The sequence below is a fragment of the Melanerpes formicivorus genome, unplaced genomic scaffold, assembly GCF_026170545.1.
Source record: "Melanerpes formicivorus ecotype bairdi unplaced genomic scaffold, bMelFor1.0.p_v2 SCAF_4, whole genome shotgun sequence".
Taxonomy (NCBI): domain Eukaryota; kingdom Metazoa; phylum Chordata; class Aves; order Piciformes; family Picidae; genus Melanerpes; species Melanerpes formicivorus.
Genome location: NW_027142356.1, coordinates 37203928 through 37223891, shown reverse-complemented (window position 1 = coordinate 37223891; position 19964 = coordinate 37203928). Strand labels below are relative to the sequence as shown.

Here is a 19964-nt window from a genome sequence, read left to right as displayed (position 1 = left end):
TCTCTTCTTTTTTTATTTTTCTTTTTCCTTTCTTCTTTCTCTTTTTGCTCCTTCCTTTTGCCTTTGTTTTTTTCTTTTGCTTTGCCTTCTCTTATTAATGAAGTATTTGGTAGTTCTCGATGGCCACGGCAGCCATGCTTCAAGTTGAATCACTTCAGTTTGCTGGGAGTGTAGAGCCAAATTCTGCATTGCAATTGGCATACTCAGTAAATGCAAGTGAATTTAAAATTGCTTCCTCTCATCTTGGGGCTGAGCTTCCCCTTCTATTATTCTGAGCATATACAGCATATGTAATTGCAGATAGTTAAACTCTTCATGTGAGGCCAACATTGATGTTGCTCTCAGTATTCACAATATCATGTTATTTATGAAGTCAGAAGCATTCTTTCACCAAGATTACAATTTACATATTCATCCCCATTCTTCAAATTTGCTCCATAACAAGATAATCTGCAGTCAGATTTGATGCTAACCACCATGGTGTCTTCTGCTACATTATGTGGTCTTTAAACAAAGCTTAGTTACTAAAGCAAAGCAAAGTCATGCTGGCCTGCATGTACACAGGCTTTATTAAATTGTGCTTTATTCCTTACTAAAAGTGAACCTTGAGCACAAGGAACCCTTCTGGCAGCCTGAGTCTGCCTTGGTTTTTACTGAGCTGATGATGTTTTACACAGACTTTATTAAATTGTGCTTTATTCCTTACTAAAAGTGAACCTTGAGTACAAGGAACCCTTCTGACAGCCTAAGTCTGCCTTGCTTTTTACTGAGCTGATGATGTTTTTCCTCAATGTTCTTCTTGGCTCCCTCTCCCAGCATGTATAACCCCATGAACTGAATCACGTGGTTGTAGGGAAGGAATGAATGCTGTACAAAGGATGAGGTCTGCTAGGGGATGAGCTTCACTGTGGTCCCCGTGCCCTGGTCTTACACCTTGAGCTCTTTCAACACATGGGTTAAACCTGGGCTGCTGTGCGATGCTATGACTGAGAGATGAAAGCCAGCTGTGTTCTCAATGTGTGAGACTTGGGAAGTCAGCAAAAAGCAATTTGATCAATTCTTTTTCCCCCCTCCTCATAGGCTTTGTATCCATTGATCACCTGCCTGTTGTGTGTCAGTCAGAAACAGTTTTTTTTAAATAACTGGCACGTTTTCCTGCAGAACTGTTTGTCACATCTGAAGGTAAGAATCCTTTTCCATTCAGGCACTGTTGCCAATCAATAGCATTTACTCCAATGTATTCTCAGCATTCCTGTGCCTAATGAACAATGACTGTTGGGCTGCTTAAAAGGACACTGTGAAGTACATTTTTACAAGAGAACTGAATGCCTGAAGTCTCCATTGGTCTTAAACTTAAGTTGTAAGACTTTGTGGTGCTGTGCAATGCTGGCAATGGATGTGGCCCCTGTGGGGGGAGAATCATTTTCCCCTTGAGTAAAATCTGCAGGAGAAATACCTGCTATTAAGTGCCAGAGAAAAGTGACAGTGGTGATTGTCCATGTGCTAATTATATGGGAGAAAATAAGTGGCTTCTCTAAGTAGAATCTATAGTAAGTGTAATATTTGGAGTCCAGGAAAGAGATTATATCCACAGCCTGTGGTAGCTATTTTCCACAGATGATTTACAGTGTCCCTTTAACTCATGGCTTCAGTTGATGGCATTGGAAACATGAGTTGGTTGATGAAGAGATCAAGATACTCAGAAATCAGGGATGTGGTTTAGTGACTTGCTTGTAGTTTTTAATTGTTGTACATCTGCTTTCCTTAATTTGGATTAACATAGTTGTTGATTGTGCCTAATCTGTTGATTTTGAGACTTCTAATGGATTCTTTGATCCACTGCTTCACAAGATTCATTCTGGTTAGGAATGGGGGACAGTTCTGAAGCCTATTAGTGAAATAATTAAAGCAGCATGAAGGCAGAAGGAAATGGGTTTAGCTGCTTGGATTGCTTTCTAAGGGTCATTTTGTTTCTGTGACATCTTTCACTCTCTTCTGTTGCTTGTTGGGTATTTTTTGTATATTTTTCATCTAACATTGCAGTTCTTTTGCCAAATTTGCCTTGGTTCTTGTTTTGCTGTTTATTTTGCTTATGGAGGCTGCTTTATTCTTTTGTTTTTAAAGCTTTAAACAATTTTCTTACGTTCCAGGAGTTTCATTTTCCTGGCACAATGTCCATTGCTGGTAATGGATGCATTAAAACTGTAACTGCCAGTGAGTTTAACTGATAGTTGCTGAGCATGCAATTGATATTTTACTTAGTCTTGTTAACCACTAACAGCTTAACACATTTACTGTAAGGCTCTATTCAGCAGAAATCATACAGAGCAATTTCTGCAGTTCAGAATTTGCAGAGTTAGGATGCTGTGCCATCAGTGAGTTGTTTAGGTTAGTTCATGGCTTAGTTTAATTCAGCCCACTAATGGTTTTTTTGGGTGCCTACCTTGATCATAGAATCACAGAGTGGCTCAGGTTGGAAGAGACCTCAGGGATCATCTACCCCAACCTCCCCACCATGGGCAGGGACAACTTTCAGCTACACTTGGCTGCTCAAGGCCTAACCCAGCCTGGCCTTCAACACCCCCAGGGAGGAGGCAGCCACAGCCTCCCTGGGCAGCCCATTCCAGAGTCTCACCACCCATGCACTGAAGAGCTTCTTCCTAAGATCCAGTCTAAACCTACTCTCCCCCAGCTGCAAACCATTCCCCCTTGTTCTGTCTCTAGACACCCCTGTGAAAAGTCCCCCTGCAGCCTTCCTGTAGGATCCCTTCAGGTATTGGAAGACAGCTCTAAGGTCCCCCTGGAGTCTTTTTTTCTCCAGGCTGAACACCCCCAGCTCCCTCAGCCTATCTTTGTGACCTCCTCTGGACTTGCTGAAACTTTGAGTTTAATCATGAAATATAGCCCCCCCCCCCCCCCCCAGTTCCTCATCTGTTGATGTGTTGCTCTGTTTCTGAAGCTAATTAAATGCATGCACTCTGTAATAAGTAATCTCATTAATTTATAAATCTGAATTTCACAGCAGTTTAGTCTTCTAGATCTCTCCTTCCCCATTTTATTTCCTAATGACTGAAGTTAGTTCTATTTACAGTTACCTCAATATCTAAACCACAATAAAGATTCCAAATCACAGAGACATTCTGTGGGGAGTACAGGCCTGTGAGCAAGTCACCAAGAGGTAACTTAGGTCAGGGATTCGTGGTGCTCAAGTTTCTTCCCCGGTGCCCAAGCTCTTGTTTTGCACTGGACATCACAGTCTCAAGCTGTGCCAGGGGAGGCTCAGGTTCAGGCTGGATGTTAGGAAGAAATTCTTCCCAGAAAGAGAGATTGGCCATTGGGATGTGCTGCCCAGGGAGGTGGTGGAGTCACCATCACTGGAAGCATTTAAAAAGAGCCTGGATGAGGCACTTATGATAGTATCATAGTATCAGTCAGGGTTGGAAGGGACCACAAGGATCATCTAGTTCCAACCCCCCTGCCATGGGCAGGGACACCCCACACTAGATCAGCCTGGCCACAGCCTCATCCAGCCTGGGCTTAAACACCTCCAGGGACAGGACCTCAACCACCTCCCTGGACAACCCATTCCAGGGCTTCACCACTCTCATTGTGAAGAACTTCCTCCTCACCTCCAGCCTCAATCTCCCCACCTCCAGTTCATTCCATTCCCCCTAGTCCTATCACTACCTGAGATCCTGAGCAGTCCCCTCCCCAGCCTTCTTGTAGGCCCCCTTCAGATACTGGAAGGCCACAATGAGGTCACCTGGGAGCCTTCTCTTCTGCAGACTGAACAGCCCCAACTCCTTCAGTCTGTCCTCACAAGAGAGGTGCTCCAGCCCTCTGCTCATCCTCCTGGCCCTTCTCTGGACAACTTCCAGCACTTAGTGCCATGGCTTAGTTGATCAGATGGTGTTGGGTGATAGGTTGGACTTGAGGATCTCGAAGGTCTTTTCCAACCTGGTTAATTCTGTATTCTCTACCATGTGGTGACACTTTGGTGACAGAAATATGCAATTTCCCATTCCTTGTGGTGTGAAGGCTCACACCTTCAGCTGCTCCTGGTATATTCAAGGTATCCCCTGAACATATTTTGGTGCAATATTGTATTTTATAATTCCCCTGAGAGTGCTGTGAATCTTACTCCAGTGCTAGCAATATCCGTTGCCCCTCTAAACTCTTTGTGCTGGGTTTCAGTCCATGCTCCCTTTAGTTATCCCCAAAGCAGGCTTCTTGTGTGGGAAAAACATCCCAGCCTTGCTGAAAGAAGGAAGCCTCGGGGTGTGGACCAATTTGAAGAGGAGATCAGTGAGTTGGAAGAGTCAGTGTAGGCCAGGGGTATACCAAAGGCTGTTTCTTGGTACAGACACAGGTGGCCTTGTCCCACACAGCACTTGGGATGCTGATTCAGCATTGAGCCCAGCAGGGAACTGCTTTCCACACTGCAGTGTAGACAGGATTCTGCACTTGTTCTGCAGACAGTAGCACAGGGTCACTAGTGCAAGATGTTTTGCTCACTCTGGCATGTATTTAGAGTGATTCTAACAGCCTTGTCAGAGAGCTGAGAGATTCTTGGCTGAAGCTGAGTTGTTGTGATATCCTTACCACCTCTTTCAGGGAGAGGAAAGAACATTTAAGCAAGCTGCTGAAATGAGAGAGGGAAGTGTCTGTCATTCTGCACCACTGGAAAGGAATTATTTGGTTTTGTCTGTTTTTTTTTCCTTTTTCTTCTCACAGTTTAACCTTAGTGTCTGTTACCACAAGACCTTAGAAGCTGGAAGAGCATCTTCTGCCAGTGTAGCAAAAGAACAGCTGTATTTCTACTGAATAGAGTCCTTACTTGACAGCTATCTATTGGTTTTGTGCTTTTTTTTTTTTCATCTAACATGCATGTGCCTTCCATTCTCATGTTTGTTATGTTTTGCTGTCTCACATTGCTTTATTTAGATGCCATCTAACAACAGTATCAGAAAACAAATAGAAACACTGCAGGTGAGTTGATATGTTGCTGTAACTCGGTGAAATGTTGCTCTGTCTCATGTTCTGTGTGTTAGCTGTTGTATTTTGTGCTTTCCTTTCCTTGTCAAACTCTGTGGGCACTGCTAAGGAGCAGGAGGACTAAGAATTTCAGCTCACCTTTCCAAGATCTCTTTTTCTTGCCAGGGAGTGAAGGAGAAAGATCAAGAACAAAAAAAAAGATCAATTATCAGTTGTTTTTTTTTTCCTTGGGGGTGGAAATGTGGCTGTGTGAGATTGTCAGTAGCACAGCTGGTGTCCCTGAGCAGCAGTGCATGTTTCCACTGGAAGCAAACTACCTGTTGAAATGGCTTTTTTTTTGTGTTCATCCACTTCAAAAAGGGTTTTGCATGCGAGCAAACCTGAAAGCGTTTTCCCCACCTCCAACCTGAAACTGAGTTGCTGTCACCCCTTGCAGTGCACTAACTTGAAAGACTTTTACACGGTTGGTTTTGCAGGGGTTAAAAAGTAGGAACTGTTTTAGTTCAGAGCAGGAGAAAAGGTTAACATCAGTATTAAAAAGTTCTTTCTTCTGTAAGTGGCTGCCTTTGACTGCCATGGAGAAGATGCTGGTTTGTTTCTTGCCGTCATTAAGATCTGTTTCATTGACTCATCTTAATGTGTCATGGGAGACCACTGTTGATTTCCTCTTAGGTTTTGGGGTGCAGTTCTCAACAGCTTACTTCATAGTCTGATAGAACTTAGGTTAAGTTTCAGGATTTTAAGTAAATCTATGTTTGAAACCAAACCAAACCAAACCAAACCAAACCAAACCAGAGTTCTTTAAAATCTAGCTGAAAAGGTGGAAATTCATCCAGATTGGTGAATCACATAGCAATACATTCATAGAATGGTTTGGGTTGGAAAGGAATCTAAAGATCAGCAAGTTCCAACCCTCCCTGTCATGGGCAGGGTCAACTCACAGTCTCAAGCTGTGCCAGGGGAGGTTTAGGCTGGAGGCTAGGAAGAAGTTCTTCACAGAAAGAGGGATTGGCCATTGGAATGGGCTGCCCAGGGAGGTGGTGGAGTCACCATCCCCACAGGTGTTCAAAACAGGCTTGGATGTGGCACTTGAAGCCTTGGTTTAGTTAGTCAGGAGGTGTTGGGTGATAGGTTGGACTTTGTGATCTCTGAGGTCTTTTCCAACCTTATTGATTCTATGATTCTAACTCCCACTAGCCCAGGTTGCTCAAGGCCTCATCCAAACTGGCCTTGAACACCTCCAGGGAGGGGACATCCACAACCTCCCCAGGCAGCCTGGTCCAGTGTCTCACCATATACTGTATTCATGCTGCAGTAATGTCAGTGAGGAAAGGAAATGCTGACATGTGAACACCAAACAGCCAAGAAGTGTGCCACAAATTAGACCCCCAAAAGCCATTTTCTTCTAAGCTCTTTGTTAATGGGAGAGAGAATGAGCATTTTTTCAGTGCTGAAGAAGTATTGCTGTATTGTGTTAGGAATCCTTGTTAGAGCCATAGAATCAAAAGGTGAATGCCTCCTTCTGCTTTAACAAAGAAGGAAGCTCTGTCATAACTAAACCAGGAGTAGCTGTATTGGATGCTAAACCTCCTAACAGCTGGAATATTGTTAACACATTGTAAAATACCTGCCACCTGCACCAGGCTTTTTATTAGATGGTTGATTGCCAAGACTAAACTCTTATGTTTTCTTCAGGACTTTTAAATTAGGCTCCCCTTTGAAACATCAGAAATAAGAACATTGGAGCATTACTCACTCCTAGGCTGAATTCACCATTCTACTTTGAATATCAAGTGCTGTTGGCCTGTAGGTTAAATAGGATGAGTAATAACATCTTGGGGTTTTGCTGTTTGAGTTGATTAAAGTCAAAGCTGTCACAGCCTCACCCCCTCATACAATTATGAGTGTTTGCTTCTTCCTCACAGTAGCACTGATGATAAATGAGCTGAACAGTGGGCAGTTATCTGTCTGATTACTAACTGGGGACAGGGTAGATTTTGTCCAGATCACCATCCTGAATTCATCCACTGGCTAGCTGCAGATTTTCCTAATTGAGAAGCAATGACAAGAACACATGGATGAGTGTGAGGGTAGGGTAGAACAGAATTATCACTGATATAAACTGGATTAAATTATCCCCTCTAATCTTATGATACAAATTCATGTGTGTTATTTGTCTGTAAAGTTCTATCTTTGCCTCCTGTTATTTTGTGGTCCTGCCACTCCAGGGTCATGAGCAGTCCTCTCTTCCCATGAGAGAGAACAATGACACAACTCTTGAGTTCAAGCCTGAATTCATAGAATCAGTCAGGGTTGGAAGGGGCCACAAGGATCATCTAGTTCCAACCCCCCTGCCATGGGCAGGGACACCCCACACTAGATCAGCCTGGCCAGAGCCTCATCCAGCCTGGGCTTAAACACCTCCAGGGACTTGGCCCCAACCACCTCCCTGGACAACCCATTCCAGGGCTTCACCACTCTCATTGTGAAGAACTTCCTCCTCACCTCCAGCCTGAATCTCCCCACCTCCATCTTCATTCCATTCCCCCTAGTCCTATCACTACCTGAGATCCTGAGCAATCCCTCCCCAGCCCTCCTGTAGGCCCCCTTCAGACACTGGAAGGCCAGTGCATAATTTAAACCACAAGGTTTTCTGTTAATTCAAGAAACAGGTAGCTTAATTGCTCCAATAAAAATCCATTGGAAGTCAGGGAGCTCAAATACAACCTGCAGGAGTTGGCTCAGTTGGGTGATGCCTGGAGTGCACACCCAGAGAAGCATCACACCCAGAGAAGCATCCTTGTGGCATCCTTGTGTGCCTGCCCCATTTTGCATTCTTTTCTTCTGCACCTGCTGTCATAAAGTGAATGAGGGACTTTAGGCTTTGTGCCTGATCCAAAGCAGCTGCTCCTGTGTTTCAGACAAACTTGTAATGCAGTTTGCTTCTACAGTAGGCATTTGTTACTAATGGCTTTCTAAGGAAGCTCCTAGGAAGCAGCTGCTCTGCTCTCAGAGTGAAAATGGGGCCAAACACTGTGGAAGTGCTCCTTCAATCTACAGGTAGTATTGGAAATGCACAATGCAGGGTTGGTTTTATGCTTCTGTTAAAACTTGTCAGTGTTCAACACATCTGTTTTCATGATTCAGAAAGAAAGAAAACACTCTCTGAAGTCAAAAGAGTGCTAATGGAACGTTCTGAGTGTCTCACAGGCAACAGTAACTGTATTTTTCCTTTCTTTTGCAGAATAAAGATCCCAAAATGTCCCGAGTTGCACTGGAATCTTTGTATAGGTTATTGTGGGTTTATGTTATTAGAATAAAATGTGAAAGCAACACTGTAACTCAAAGGTAAGTTCAACATGCAGAGGGTTTTAAGCTGTAAGTTCATTATGCAAAGGGTTTTTAAGCTATTGATTGTTGAAGTTCCTCCCCCACCCCGCCCCCCGCAGTGATACAGAAACAGATCTTGAAGCCAGCTCAGGGATGGTCTGGAGAGGTAAACAGGGGAAGAAAGACCTGTTGTTAAAAGAGAAACCCAAAAGAACTCAATTACTTTGACAAGGAGAAATAACAGAGACTACAGTTTTCTTTGCAGGGGTAGGGGAGGGTGGAGAGATAAGGAGGAGGAAATCTAATGAAGTAAAAAGGCACTAATGGTTCCAGAACATACAGGATACAAAGTGGCCATCAGTAAGTATGGGCTGGAAATGAAAAGGTTTTCTTTCTAAGTTATCATCATGAGAATTTGGAATAGTCATTCAGATTTTGCCTCTCCTGACTGTTACTTACTAGTTTACGGCTGGGTCTTGGTCTGGTTATAAATGAACTCATAGTCGTGTTGCCTGTGAGAGTAGAGGGCTGTCACTTCTGTAGGTGGTCCTAACCACCATGTGCTTCTATGATTATTTCATAGTAACACCCCCCCCTTGTTCCAGACTTGAACTGTAACATCTGTGCTAGTGGAAGAAGTTATTTTTGAAAGGTTTTGAATTTCCTTTTCTGTTTCTGAATCGTTGCAGCCGTCTCATGAGCATTGTATCAGCACTTTTCCCAAAAGGATCACGTAGTGTGGTCCCACGAGACACACCTCTGAATATATTTGTGAAGATTATTCAGTTCATTGCTCAGGTAAGAACACATCCAGGTAGAGCTGGAGGGATAGGATCAGGGTTATTGGAAAGGATTGCAAAGCTGAGGTTAGGGTTTTTTTAAGATTTGCCTTGAATTAAGGGCCTTATGTCTTGAGTAGATCTTCCCCAGATAGCTGCAACAAAGGAACTGACTCATTCTGTTTCTCCTAGTGGCAAAATTACCATAGAAGGTTCCATGTGAACATAAAGTGACAAAACACTGGAGCAGGCTGCCCAGACAGCTTGTGGAGTCTCCTTCTCTGTAGACATTCAAAACCCTGAGGGATGCATTCCTGTGTGACCTGCTCTAGGTGATCCTGCTCTGGCAGGGGGGTTGGACTGAATGATCTCTGGAGATCCCTTCCAACTTCTAATGTTCTGTGATTCTGTGATTCAATAACTCTTCAATATAAGCATGATTATGAATATTTATATCTGTATTGCACTGTTGTGTGACACCAAACTGGGTGGAGTGGCTGACACACTTGAAGGTTGTGCTGCCGTTCAGCCAGACCTGGACAGGCTGAAGAATTGGGCAGGGAGAAATTGAATGAAATCCAGCAAGGACAAGGGTGGAGTCTTGCATTTGGGAAAGAACAACCACATGGATCAGTGTAGGTTGGAGGCTGGAGATTGGATGTAGCACTTGGTGCCATGGTCTAGTCATGGGTCTGTGGTGACAGGTTGGACTCGATGTTCCTCGAGGTCTCTTCCAACCTTGGCGATACTGTGATACTGTGATACTGAGCTGTTAGAGAGCAACTCTTGGGAAAGGAACCTGGGAGTCCTGGTGAGCAACAGGATGCTCCTGAGCCAGCCATCTGCCCTTGAGGCCAAGAAGGCCAGTGGCATCCTGGAGGGGATTGGAAGGGGTGTGATGAGTAGGTCAAGAAAGGGTTCTCCTCCCCCTCTACTCTGCCCTTGCGAGGCTGCATCTGTAATCCTGTGTCCAGTTCTGGGCCCCTCAGTTCAAGACAGAGCTCAGGGAACTGCTTGAAAGATTCCAGCACAGAGCTACAGAGATGCTGAAGGCAGTGGAGCATCTTCCTGTGAGGAAAAGCTGAGAGAGCTGGAGCTCTTTAGCTTGGAGCAGAGGAGACATGTTTACAGATAGTTTAGCTGTGCTTCAGCTTCCCAGGTTGTTTGCCTCTGGTCACACAGGGATGGGACAGGGCACACAACCCTTCACTGTTAAATATTTCCTAGGAGTTATTTGGGTTTAAGCACTGATTTTTAGTTACTTAAAGCAGTGCAGCTCATTTGTTAGAATCCTGAGCAGAATTGTCTTGGAATTGTTTCAGGAGGAATGGTTCAACCATGTCAGGGGCTGAGCTGTGTTGAGTTATACCATATATATATATTTAAAGAAGAACATAAGTCATAAGAATCAATGGGAAAAAGAAACATTCTTTTCAAACTTCATCTATATATTTTTTTTTTAAACATTTGAAGATGTGATGCCCAGGACCTGTGCCAAGCCAAGCAGTCAAACTCTGCCTGTTAGCATAAACCAGATTCTCATATCTTCTCTCTTCCTGTTTGTAGGAACGTTTGGATTTTGCAATGAAAGAAATAATATTTGATCTTCTTAGTGTTGGAAAATCACCTAAAACCTTCACTATTAATCCAGAGGTAAAAAAAGCTCTTTATTTACATGTAGCAACAAACAGGGCATTGGGGCAGGGGGGATGTCTTTTGGGGGGGAAGCAGTTAACTATTTTTCAACCAGGATGAAAGCAGATGAAGGATGTACAGCTAAAAATATGAAGTAATTGTAGTCCTGCATAATTGCTGTTTCCCCTCTGTTGTCTAAGCTAGCAGCTCGTTTCAACCATAATTTCAGTTAGCATGTGTGAATTTTTGTTTCAGTAGCAAGTGGAAAGCCTTTTTTCAGAGGAGCCATGCCTAGCTTTTATAGTTCAAGGCCCAGGCTACCAGATGAGGCATTTAAGCAATGTCTGTCTTCAGTATGTCATTCTCTGCTTTCATATTAATGCCTTCAGTGTTCTGTATTGTAAAATACTCAGTATATTAGCCTGTTCCAAGTCAGTTAACTGGCCAAGAAAACCAGTGGCATCCTGGCTTGAAATAGAAATGCTGTGTCCAGCAGGAGTAGGGAGGTGATTGTCCACTCATACTCAGCTCTGGTGAGGCCACGCCTTGAGTATTGTGTCCAGTTCTGGGCACCTCAGTACAAGAGAGATGTGGAGGGGCTGGGGCCTGGGCAGAGGAGGTCAAGGAAGCTGTGAAGGGCCTGGAGTATAAATCTGATGAAGAGCAACTGAAGGAGCTGGGGATGGTTAGTGTGGAAAAGAGGAGGCTGAGGGGAGACCTCCTGGCTGTCTACAGCTACCTGAAAGCACATTGTAGAGAGGTAGGTTGTCACAGGTAATTAGTGATCGAACAAGAGGGAATGGCCTCAGGCTGTGACTGGGTAGGTTTAGGCTGGACAGTAGGAAACTTTTTTAGGGCAAGAGTGGTCAGGCACTGGAATGTACTGCCCAGGGAGGTGGTGGAGTCACCAACCCTGGATGTGTTTCAAGGTGGTTTGGATGTGGTGCTTGGAGCTATGGTTTAGGGGTGAGCCTTATAGAGTAGGGTTAATGATTGGATCCCAAGGGTCTTTTCCAACCTGAGTGTTTCTGTGATTCTGTGAACTGCAATCAGAGTTGTGAGGAGGCACTGAGGGATTGAGCTTTATTCTTGTTGCTGTTGTTACCTTAACATACAACATTTAAACAGTGCCTGTGTTACTGGAACCATCCTGCTGCCTATGTAAAAGGGAAGAAAGAGGCAGTTTGTGTTCTGCCTCATCTGCGTCACTTCAACATCTTAATTTCTTCTGTTTCTTCTTCCCTTTTTCTTCCTGTTAAAGAGGATGAATATTGGCCTCAGAGTCTTCCTTGTCATAGCAGACAGCTTGCAGCAGAAAGATGGTGAGCCCCCCATGCCAACAACAGGAGTGGTGCTGCCCTCAGGAAATACTCTGCGTGTGAAGAAAATTTTTCTTAATAAAACGCTGACAGATGAGGAAGCCAAAGTTATTGGTGAGTTATATCCCTTGTGAGCTGCCACTCCAACACATCTCTACCTGGGAGTGCTGGGTGACAGCAGCTGAACAAGAGCCAGCAGTGTTCCTGGGGGGCACAGAGGGTCAATGGCATCTTGGCTTGTATCAGGAATAGTGTGGCCAGCAGGAGCAGGGAGGTCATTCTGCCCCTGTGCTGCGCACTGGTGAGGCCTCACCTCGAGCACTGTGTGTAGTTCTGGGCCCCTCACTGCAAGAAAGATACTGAGGTGCTGGAGCAGGTCCAGGGGAGAGTGACAAGACTGGGGAAGGGACTGGAGTCTGATGAGGAGGGGCTGAGGGAGCTGTGAGTGTTCAGCTTGGAGAAGAGGAGGCCTAGAGGGGACCTTATCACTCTCTACAACTACCTGAAGGGAAGTTGTAATAAAGTGTTGGTCAGGCTCTTCTCCCAGGCAACTTGTGACAAGATGAGAGGGCATGGCCTGAAGCTGTACCAGGGGACATTTAGGTTGGATGTTAGGAAGCAATCCTCATGGAAAGGGGAATTAGACACTGAAATGAACTGCCCAGGGAGGCGGTGGAGTCGCTGTCCCCAGAGGTGTTTAAGGAAAGATTGAAAGTGGCACTTAGTGACATGGTCTGGTCGGTGTGGTGGTGTTAGGTCATAGGCCAGATGCTCTCAGAGGTCTGTTCCAGCCTCAGTAATTCTGTGATTCTCAAGCAGTACCTTGGTTTAGCTAATTTCTGTCATTATTTTAGTTACTAGCATCTAATCACAGGCTGCTTTAACAGAATGTTTAAGACTCTTCAGAGGGCTGCAGGGCAGTATTGACCTTCTGGTGCCTGAGACCAAATCCATGGCTTTTTTCAAAGTGTTTTGTGCTGCCAAATTAGCACAAAGAAGCCTGAGTAAAATCAGGGGCTTATAGCATGATAATTTTTGTTCCTTTGATGACACTTTAGAATGTCTCAAATGTCACAGCTGAGCTGGAGTAAGGCAGTTGTGATCCTTGTGCTCTACTGATCTTCTGTGGATGAGGCAGTTGTCTCTGAAGGACTGTTTCAGTGTGTAAAATTTCATAGAATCATAGAAAAATTTAGGTTGGAAGGGACCTTAGAGATCATCCACTCCAACCTCCCCATCATGGGCAGGGACACCTCTCCACTAGACTCAGCTGCTCAAGGCCTCATCCAGCCTGGCCTTGAACACCCCCAGGGAGGAGGCAGCTGCAACCTTCCTGGGTAACCTATTCCAGAGTCTCACCAGCCTTGTACCGAGGAACTTCTTCCTAAGATCCAGTCTAACCCTGCTCTCCCTCAGATTCAAACCATTTCCCCCTGTCCTGTTTCTAGACACCCTGATGAAAAGCCTCTCTGCAGCCTTCAGGTACTGGAAGGCCTACAGTGCCCCGCAGAATCTTTTCTTCTACAGGCTGAACAGCCTCAGCTCCCTCAGCCTGTCCTCCTAGCAGAGGTGTTGCAGCCTTTGGGTCATCTTTGTGGCCCCCTCTGGACTCACTCCAACAGCTCTGTGTCCTTCTTCTGGTGGGAACACCAGAACTGGACACAGTATTTGAGTTGGAGTCTCACAAGAGCAGAGCAAAGGGGCAGAATCCCCTCTATTGTCCTGCTGGCCACACTCCTTTTGATTTTAAACTTCAACTAAAATACTCAAAAGCTGAGAAAACAGAAAAGCAACTAATGGTTGCTTCCTTCTTAATGTTGTTCCTGGAAAGAACTCCTACTTCCATATAACGCCTCCTACTGATAATTTCATATTCATTTCTTGTGACATTTAAAAGTATGTGTTTCACATCATCATTTGGGCAAGGAATTTGTCCTGAGTTAATACACAAAGTGGCAAATATTTTTACTGAACAAGTGCAAATTCAATGGGAGTAAATGAGAGAACTGATCAGAACTCTTTGGCTTTGCAGGAATGTCCATATACTACCCTCAAGTCCGAAAAGCTCTGGACAGCATCCTTAGGCATTTGGACAAAGAGGTTGGGAGGCCTATGTGCATGACCAGTGTGCAGATGTCCAACAAAGAGCCTGAGGACATGATTACGTATGTACTGAGTTGCAAGGTGTTCCCATTGCCTTTTCTGCTGGAGTGTTGCAGATGCCATCATTCATGCAGTAGGATTATTGGCTTTTGTACCTGATCAAATGAGAGCTGATTCCCTCAGTGCCTAATGAAAGATGTTGTTCCTCAGTTCTGATGTCAAATCAAAAATATTTGTGGTATACTGAAGTAGATTTTTCTTGTTCTTTTCTTGGCTCCAAACCATTTTTGTAGGGGTGAGAGAAAACCTAAGATAGATTTGTTCAGAACTTGTATTGCTGCTATCCCAAGACTGATTCCAGATGGCATGAGCAGGACTGACCTCATTGAATTGCTGGCAAGGTAAGGGAAATGCTCTGTGTGTGAGTTTGTCAGTGCATTATGGAGCGAGTCCACTGCATACACAACATGTTCTTCCCATCCATGCCTGCCTTCTGCAGTTGGTCAAGTGGTACTGGCCAGGGTAGCAGGAGGAAAATTTGTCCTGAAGATCATAGTATTATAGTATCATAGTATCATTCAGGGTTGGAAGGGACCACAAGGATCATCTAGTTCCAACCCCCCTGCCATGGGCAGGGACACCCCACACTAGATCAGGCTGGCCAGAGCCTCGTCCAGCCTGGCTTAGGTTGGAAGGGACCTTAGAGATCGTCTACTCCAATCTCCCTGCCATGGGCAGGGATGCCTCACAACTGGACTCACTTGCTCAAGGCTTCAACCAACCTAGCCTTGAACACTCCCAGGGAGGAGGCATCCACACCCTCCATGGGCAACCTGTTGCAGAGTCTCACCACCCTCAGAATTTCCTAAGATCCAGTCCAAACCTAGTCTCCCTCATCTTCAAACCATTCCCCGTTGCCATATTGCTAGACACCCTGATGAAAAGTCCCTCTGCAGCCTTCCTGTAGGATCCCTTCAGCTACTGGAAGGCAGCTCTAAGGTCCCTCCAGAGTCTTCTCTTCTCCCAGCTGAACAGCCCCAGCTCCCTCAGCCTATCCTCACAGCAGAGGTGCTCCAGCCCTTGGATCACCTTTGTGGCCTCCTCTGGAGTCTCTCCAACAGCTGTGTGTCCTTCTTAGGCTGTTGTCTGTGAATATGTGAAATACTTGACCGCCTCTCCTGAAAATGATTTCTTTATATTGAGTTTTATGAAGCCTTGCATTATCTTGCTCTAGTGGTAGGACCTTCTATCAATAATGCTGTAGTGACAGCACCTTCTCTCAGTAGGCAGGTTGAGATTTCCATATTCAGTGCAGAAAATGCATCTGTGTGGTAGTATTGTGCAGTAAAGTGGGAAGAGTCAAACCCAAGCTTCAGTTGTTGGCTAAGAGTATTTCAGCGTAGGGTGGTGATACTGATCTCTGTTCTGAACAGGCTGACAATTCATATGGATGAAGAACTTCGTGCCTTGGCTTTCAATACCCTCCAGGCATTGATGCTTGATTTTCCAGACTGGAGGGAAGATGTTCTTTCAGGATTTGTGTATTTCATCGTGCGGGAAGTGACCGACGTGCACCCAACTCTCCTTGACAACGCGGTCAAAATGTTAGTGCAGCTCATCAATCAGTGGAAACAAGCAGCCCAAATGCACAATAAAACCCAAGACTCTCAGGTACTTCTAAAGAAGCCTCTTGGATGTGGGAGGTGTGGTTTGAATCTACAGAACAATTCTGTTGGCAGACTCTCTTGGTTTTGTGAAGTAGTAAATGTTCAGCTTGCTTCCTAACAGTGCTTGGAGGTTTGCACTCCTGTCATGTGTGGCAGCATTTTGGACTCCCCCAAACTACAAGAATAGTAATTAATAATAATAGTAATCAATAATAGTAATTAATAATAATAGCAAATAATAATGGTTACCCTTATTAGTTATTATTATATCTTTATATACACTTATTAGTTATGATATCATTATATAACAATTATATTAGAGATAATTATATAACCATTTTATTTCTACTTATTATATAATATATATACTAATTTATTATTCAGTATATATTACCATATTAATATTAATATACTGTAGTGCTTATTATATATTGATATTGTCATGGATAGCATTATAAATTATATGTTAATATTACTGTAATATATTGTGTTAGCTATTAATATTAATTAAGATAACTTGTTATAAGTTAATATTATTAATAGTAATTCATATGCTAATTAACAGATTATCATGAGATTGAACATATCCAAGTGCCAGGTTCTGCACATTGGCCACAACAACCCCATGCAGTGCTACAGGCTGGGGTCAGAGTGGCTGAGAGCAGCCAGGCAGAGAGGGACCTGGGGGTACTGGTTGATGGTAGGCTGAACATGAGCCTGCAGTGTGCCTAGGCAGCCAGGAGGGCCAATGGCATCCTGGCCTGCATCAGGAACAGTGTGGCCAGCAGGAGCAGGGAGGTCATACTCCCCCTGTACACTGCACTGGTTAGGCCACACCTTGAGTCCTGTGTCCAGTTCTGGGCCCCTCAGTTTAGGAGGGAGGTTGACTTGCTGGAGTGAGTCCAGAGAAGGGTAACCAAGTTGTTGAGGGGCTTGGAACACAGCCCTGTGAGGAGAGGCTGAGGGAGCTGGGGCTGCTTAGCCTGGAGAAGAGGAGACTCAGGGGTGACCTTATTGCTGTCTACAACTACCTGAAGGGGGATTGTAGACAGGCAGAGTTTGGTCTCTTCTCCCAGGCAGCCAGCACCAGAACAAGAGGACACAGTCTCAGGCTGCACCAGGGGAGGTTTAGGCTGGAGGTCAGGAGGAAGTTTTACACAGAGAGAGTGATTGCCCATTGGAATGGGCTGCCTGAAGAGGTGGTGGAGTCACCATCGCTGGAGGTGTTCAGAAGGAGACTTGACAGGGTGCTGGGTGCCATGGGTTAGTTGGTTGGGTGGTGTTGGATGATAGGTTGGACATGATGATCGTGAAGGTCTTTTCCAACCTGGCCATTTCTATTTATTTCTATTTATTTCTATTTCTATTTCTATTTCTATTTCTATTTCTATTTCTATTTCTATTTCTATTTCTATTTCTATTTCTATTCTAATATATTGCATATCATAGATCTTATACATTAATATAGTTTAATGATCTTTATATATGTTATACAACAATATAATAATTATATAATGATAATGATTATTATTAGAGTGCTATTATTATTATTATTATTATTACTACTACTACTACTACTACTTCTACTATTGCTGTTATTATTTATTCCCTAAACACTAATTCCTGGCCACATTTTTGCTTACATCAAACGTCACCATGTGTAACTGGACCTATGTAAAGTAGGTTTAAACAACAGAACTAGGAAAAAAAGCACCATTTTGGGGCAGCAAACAGAAAAGGGCTCCTATAATTTAATTTTGTAGAATCCTATACCTAAGAGTGTTAATTATTTAGTTTGATTTTCTCCCTCACTGCATCACCCTGGTGAGAAAATTAGTGAATCAAGACTGTCTTGTGATATTTGTTTGGACTGAATTCAGAGATACTTAAAAAACCAAAACAAATTAGCTGATACTGTGTCAGCTAGTGGTGAAACAAGATCTAAGTACATTACTAATGATTAAAATATAGCTTGGGTGTGGTTAATAGCTTCTTAATTTGCTTAACTTGTGCGATCCTTCCCTTAGCGTGGTGTATCCAACGGGGCTGCTCACAGCCTTCCTCTGGAGAGGAGCCTTTATTCCAGTGTCTTTCACGTGGTGGAAGGCTTTGCTTTGGTCATCCTTTGCAGCACCAGGCCTGCCACCAGGAGATTAGCTGTCAGTGTCCTCAGAGAGATAAGGGCCTTGTTCACACTTCTAGAAATCTCTAAGGTAAGGCTTGCTGACTCATGCTTGTGACTGTTTGTGGTGGGTTGAAATTTGCCCCTAACATGAACTTTGCCAGCCCAGCTCAGTATGGAAGCAAATGAAATTGTTTAGAACTATCTTTGGTTTTCCTTTTTACCCTCAGCAGTGATTTATTTACATTTTTCTACTTTTCTGCTCAAAGTCTGTAACAAAATTTTAAAGGCATAGCCTATAACCAGCACAGTGCTTAATGAAACTACCTTCAATTGTCTCTCCACTGCTCATGCTTTCCATTTTGGCTTTTGTAGGGCGATGATGAGTTGGCTATAGATGTAATGGACAGACTAAGTGCTACTATCCTGGAGAGTTTCATACATCTCACTGGAGCTGACCAGGTAGGACCCATTTTTGTGTGAAGTTGGTTGTGGGATGAAGTAATCCTGCAAAACTATCCCAAATAAACTGTATGTGGTTTAAATGCTCCTGTCACTATGTTCATGCCCACTTCTTCAGCAGGTTATCTCTGTGAAAAAACAAACCCAAGCAAACCTTATTGCTCTCTACAACTACCTGAAGGGGGGTTGTAAACAGGCAGAGGTTGGTCTCTTCTCCCGGGCAGCCAGCACCAGAACAAGAGGACACAGTCTCAGGCTGCGCCAGGGGAAGTTCAGGCTGGAGGTCAGGAGGAAGTTTTACACAGAGAGAGTGATTGCCCATTGGAATGGGCTGCCTGGGGAGGTGGTGGAGTCACTGTCACTGGAGGTGTTGAGGAGGAGACTTGACAGGGTGCTTGGTGCCATGGGTTAGTTGATTAGGTGGTGTTGGATGATAGGTTGGACATGATGATCTTGAAGGTCTCTTCCAACCTGGTTTATTCTATTCTATTCTATTCTAAACAACAAGAAAAAAACTCCTCAAAAAACTTAAGGAATGCTGTGAGGATGACACCACCATTGAAGATTTGCTGATCAATGGTGTGTCATTATGACCACCATATACTCACAGCTGTGTCTATAGAATCATAGAATTGGAAGGGACCTGAAGGATCATCCAGTTCCAACCCCCCTGCCATGGGCAGGGACATCTCACAGTACAGCAGGTTGCTCACAGCCACATCCAGCCTGGCCTTAAAAACCTCCAGGGATGAGGCTTCCACCACCTCCCTGGGCAACCTGTGCCAGGCTCTCACCACCCTCATGTGGAAGAAGTTCTTCCTAACATCCAATCTGAATCTACCCATTTCTAGTTTTTCTCCATTCCCCCCAGTCCTATCAGTACCTGACACCCTCAAAAGTCCCTCCCCAGCTTTCTGGAAGGCCACAATAAGGTTTCCTTGGAGCCTTGTCTTCTCCAGACTGAATAGCCCCAACTCCCTCAGTCTGCTCCCCTAACAGAGCAGCTCCAGCCCTCTGTTCATCTTCGTGGCCCTTCTCTAGATACCTTACAGCACCTCCAGATCCTTCCTGTAATAGAGGCTCCAGACCTGGACACAGTACTCCAGGTGGAGTCTCACCAGAGTGGAGTAGAGGGGGAGAATCATCTCACTCACCCTGCTGGCTATGCTTCTCTTGCTGCAGCCCAGGCTCTGCTTGGCTCTCTGGGCTGCAAGTGCTCACTGCTGGCTCTTGTGGAGCTTCTCCTCCACCAGCACCCCCAAGGCCTTTTCTTCAGGACTGCTCTCAAGCCAGTCCCTGTCCAGCCTATTATCAGTGCTTGGGATTGCCCTGACCCAGCTGCAGGCCCTTGCACTTGGTCTTGTTGAACCTCATGAGGTTGTTGTCTCATCTTGCTCATAGATTACAGTTTCTTGGAAGCAAAGACCACTGCCTTGTTCTGTGCAGTGTCTTTACAGTCGTTGTGTCATTCATCCATGAGGAAAGCTATAATGTCTATCAAGGAGTAATGACTGAATTCCATAGGTATACGTTCATCACTGAAGTGTCAAGC

General features: G+C 44.5%; 1 protein-coding gene across 9 annotated transcripts in view; it reads left to right on the top strand.

Moving 5' to 3' along the window:
- FRYL (FRY like transcription coactivator) overlaps positions 1-19964 on the top strand; it is a 214671-nt gene that overhangs the window by 113929 nt on the left and 80778 nt on the right. For 6 of the 9 annotated variants that reach the window (XM_068137657.1, XM_068137650.1, XM_068137651.1 and 3 more), the window contains 11 exons: positions 1081-1182; positions 4945-4989; positions 8240-8343; positions 9015-9123; positions 10671-10757; positions 12001-12172; positions 14091-14223; positions 14455-14562; positions 15595-15832; positions 17856-18041; positions 18326-18412. In XM_068137657.1, the coding sequence (XP_067993758.1) occupies positions 1081-1182; positions 4945-4989; positions 8240-8343; positions 9015-9123; positions 10671-10757; positions 12001-12172; positions 14091-14223; positions 14455-14562; positions 15595-15832; positions 17856-18041; positions 18326-18412 (1371 nt within the window). The remainder of the gene's footprint in view (positions 1-1080; positions 1183-4944; positions 4990-8239; positions 8344-9014; positions 9124-10670; positions 10758-12000; positions 12173-14090; positions 14224-14454; positions 14563-15594; positions 15833-17855; positions 18042-18325; positions 18413-19964) is intronic. The other 3 variants (XM_068137658.1, XM_068137652.1, XM_068137653.1) reach the window with 1 other exon arrangement.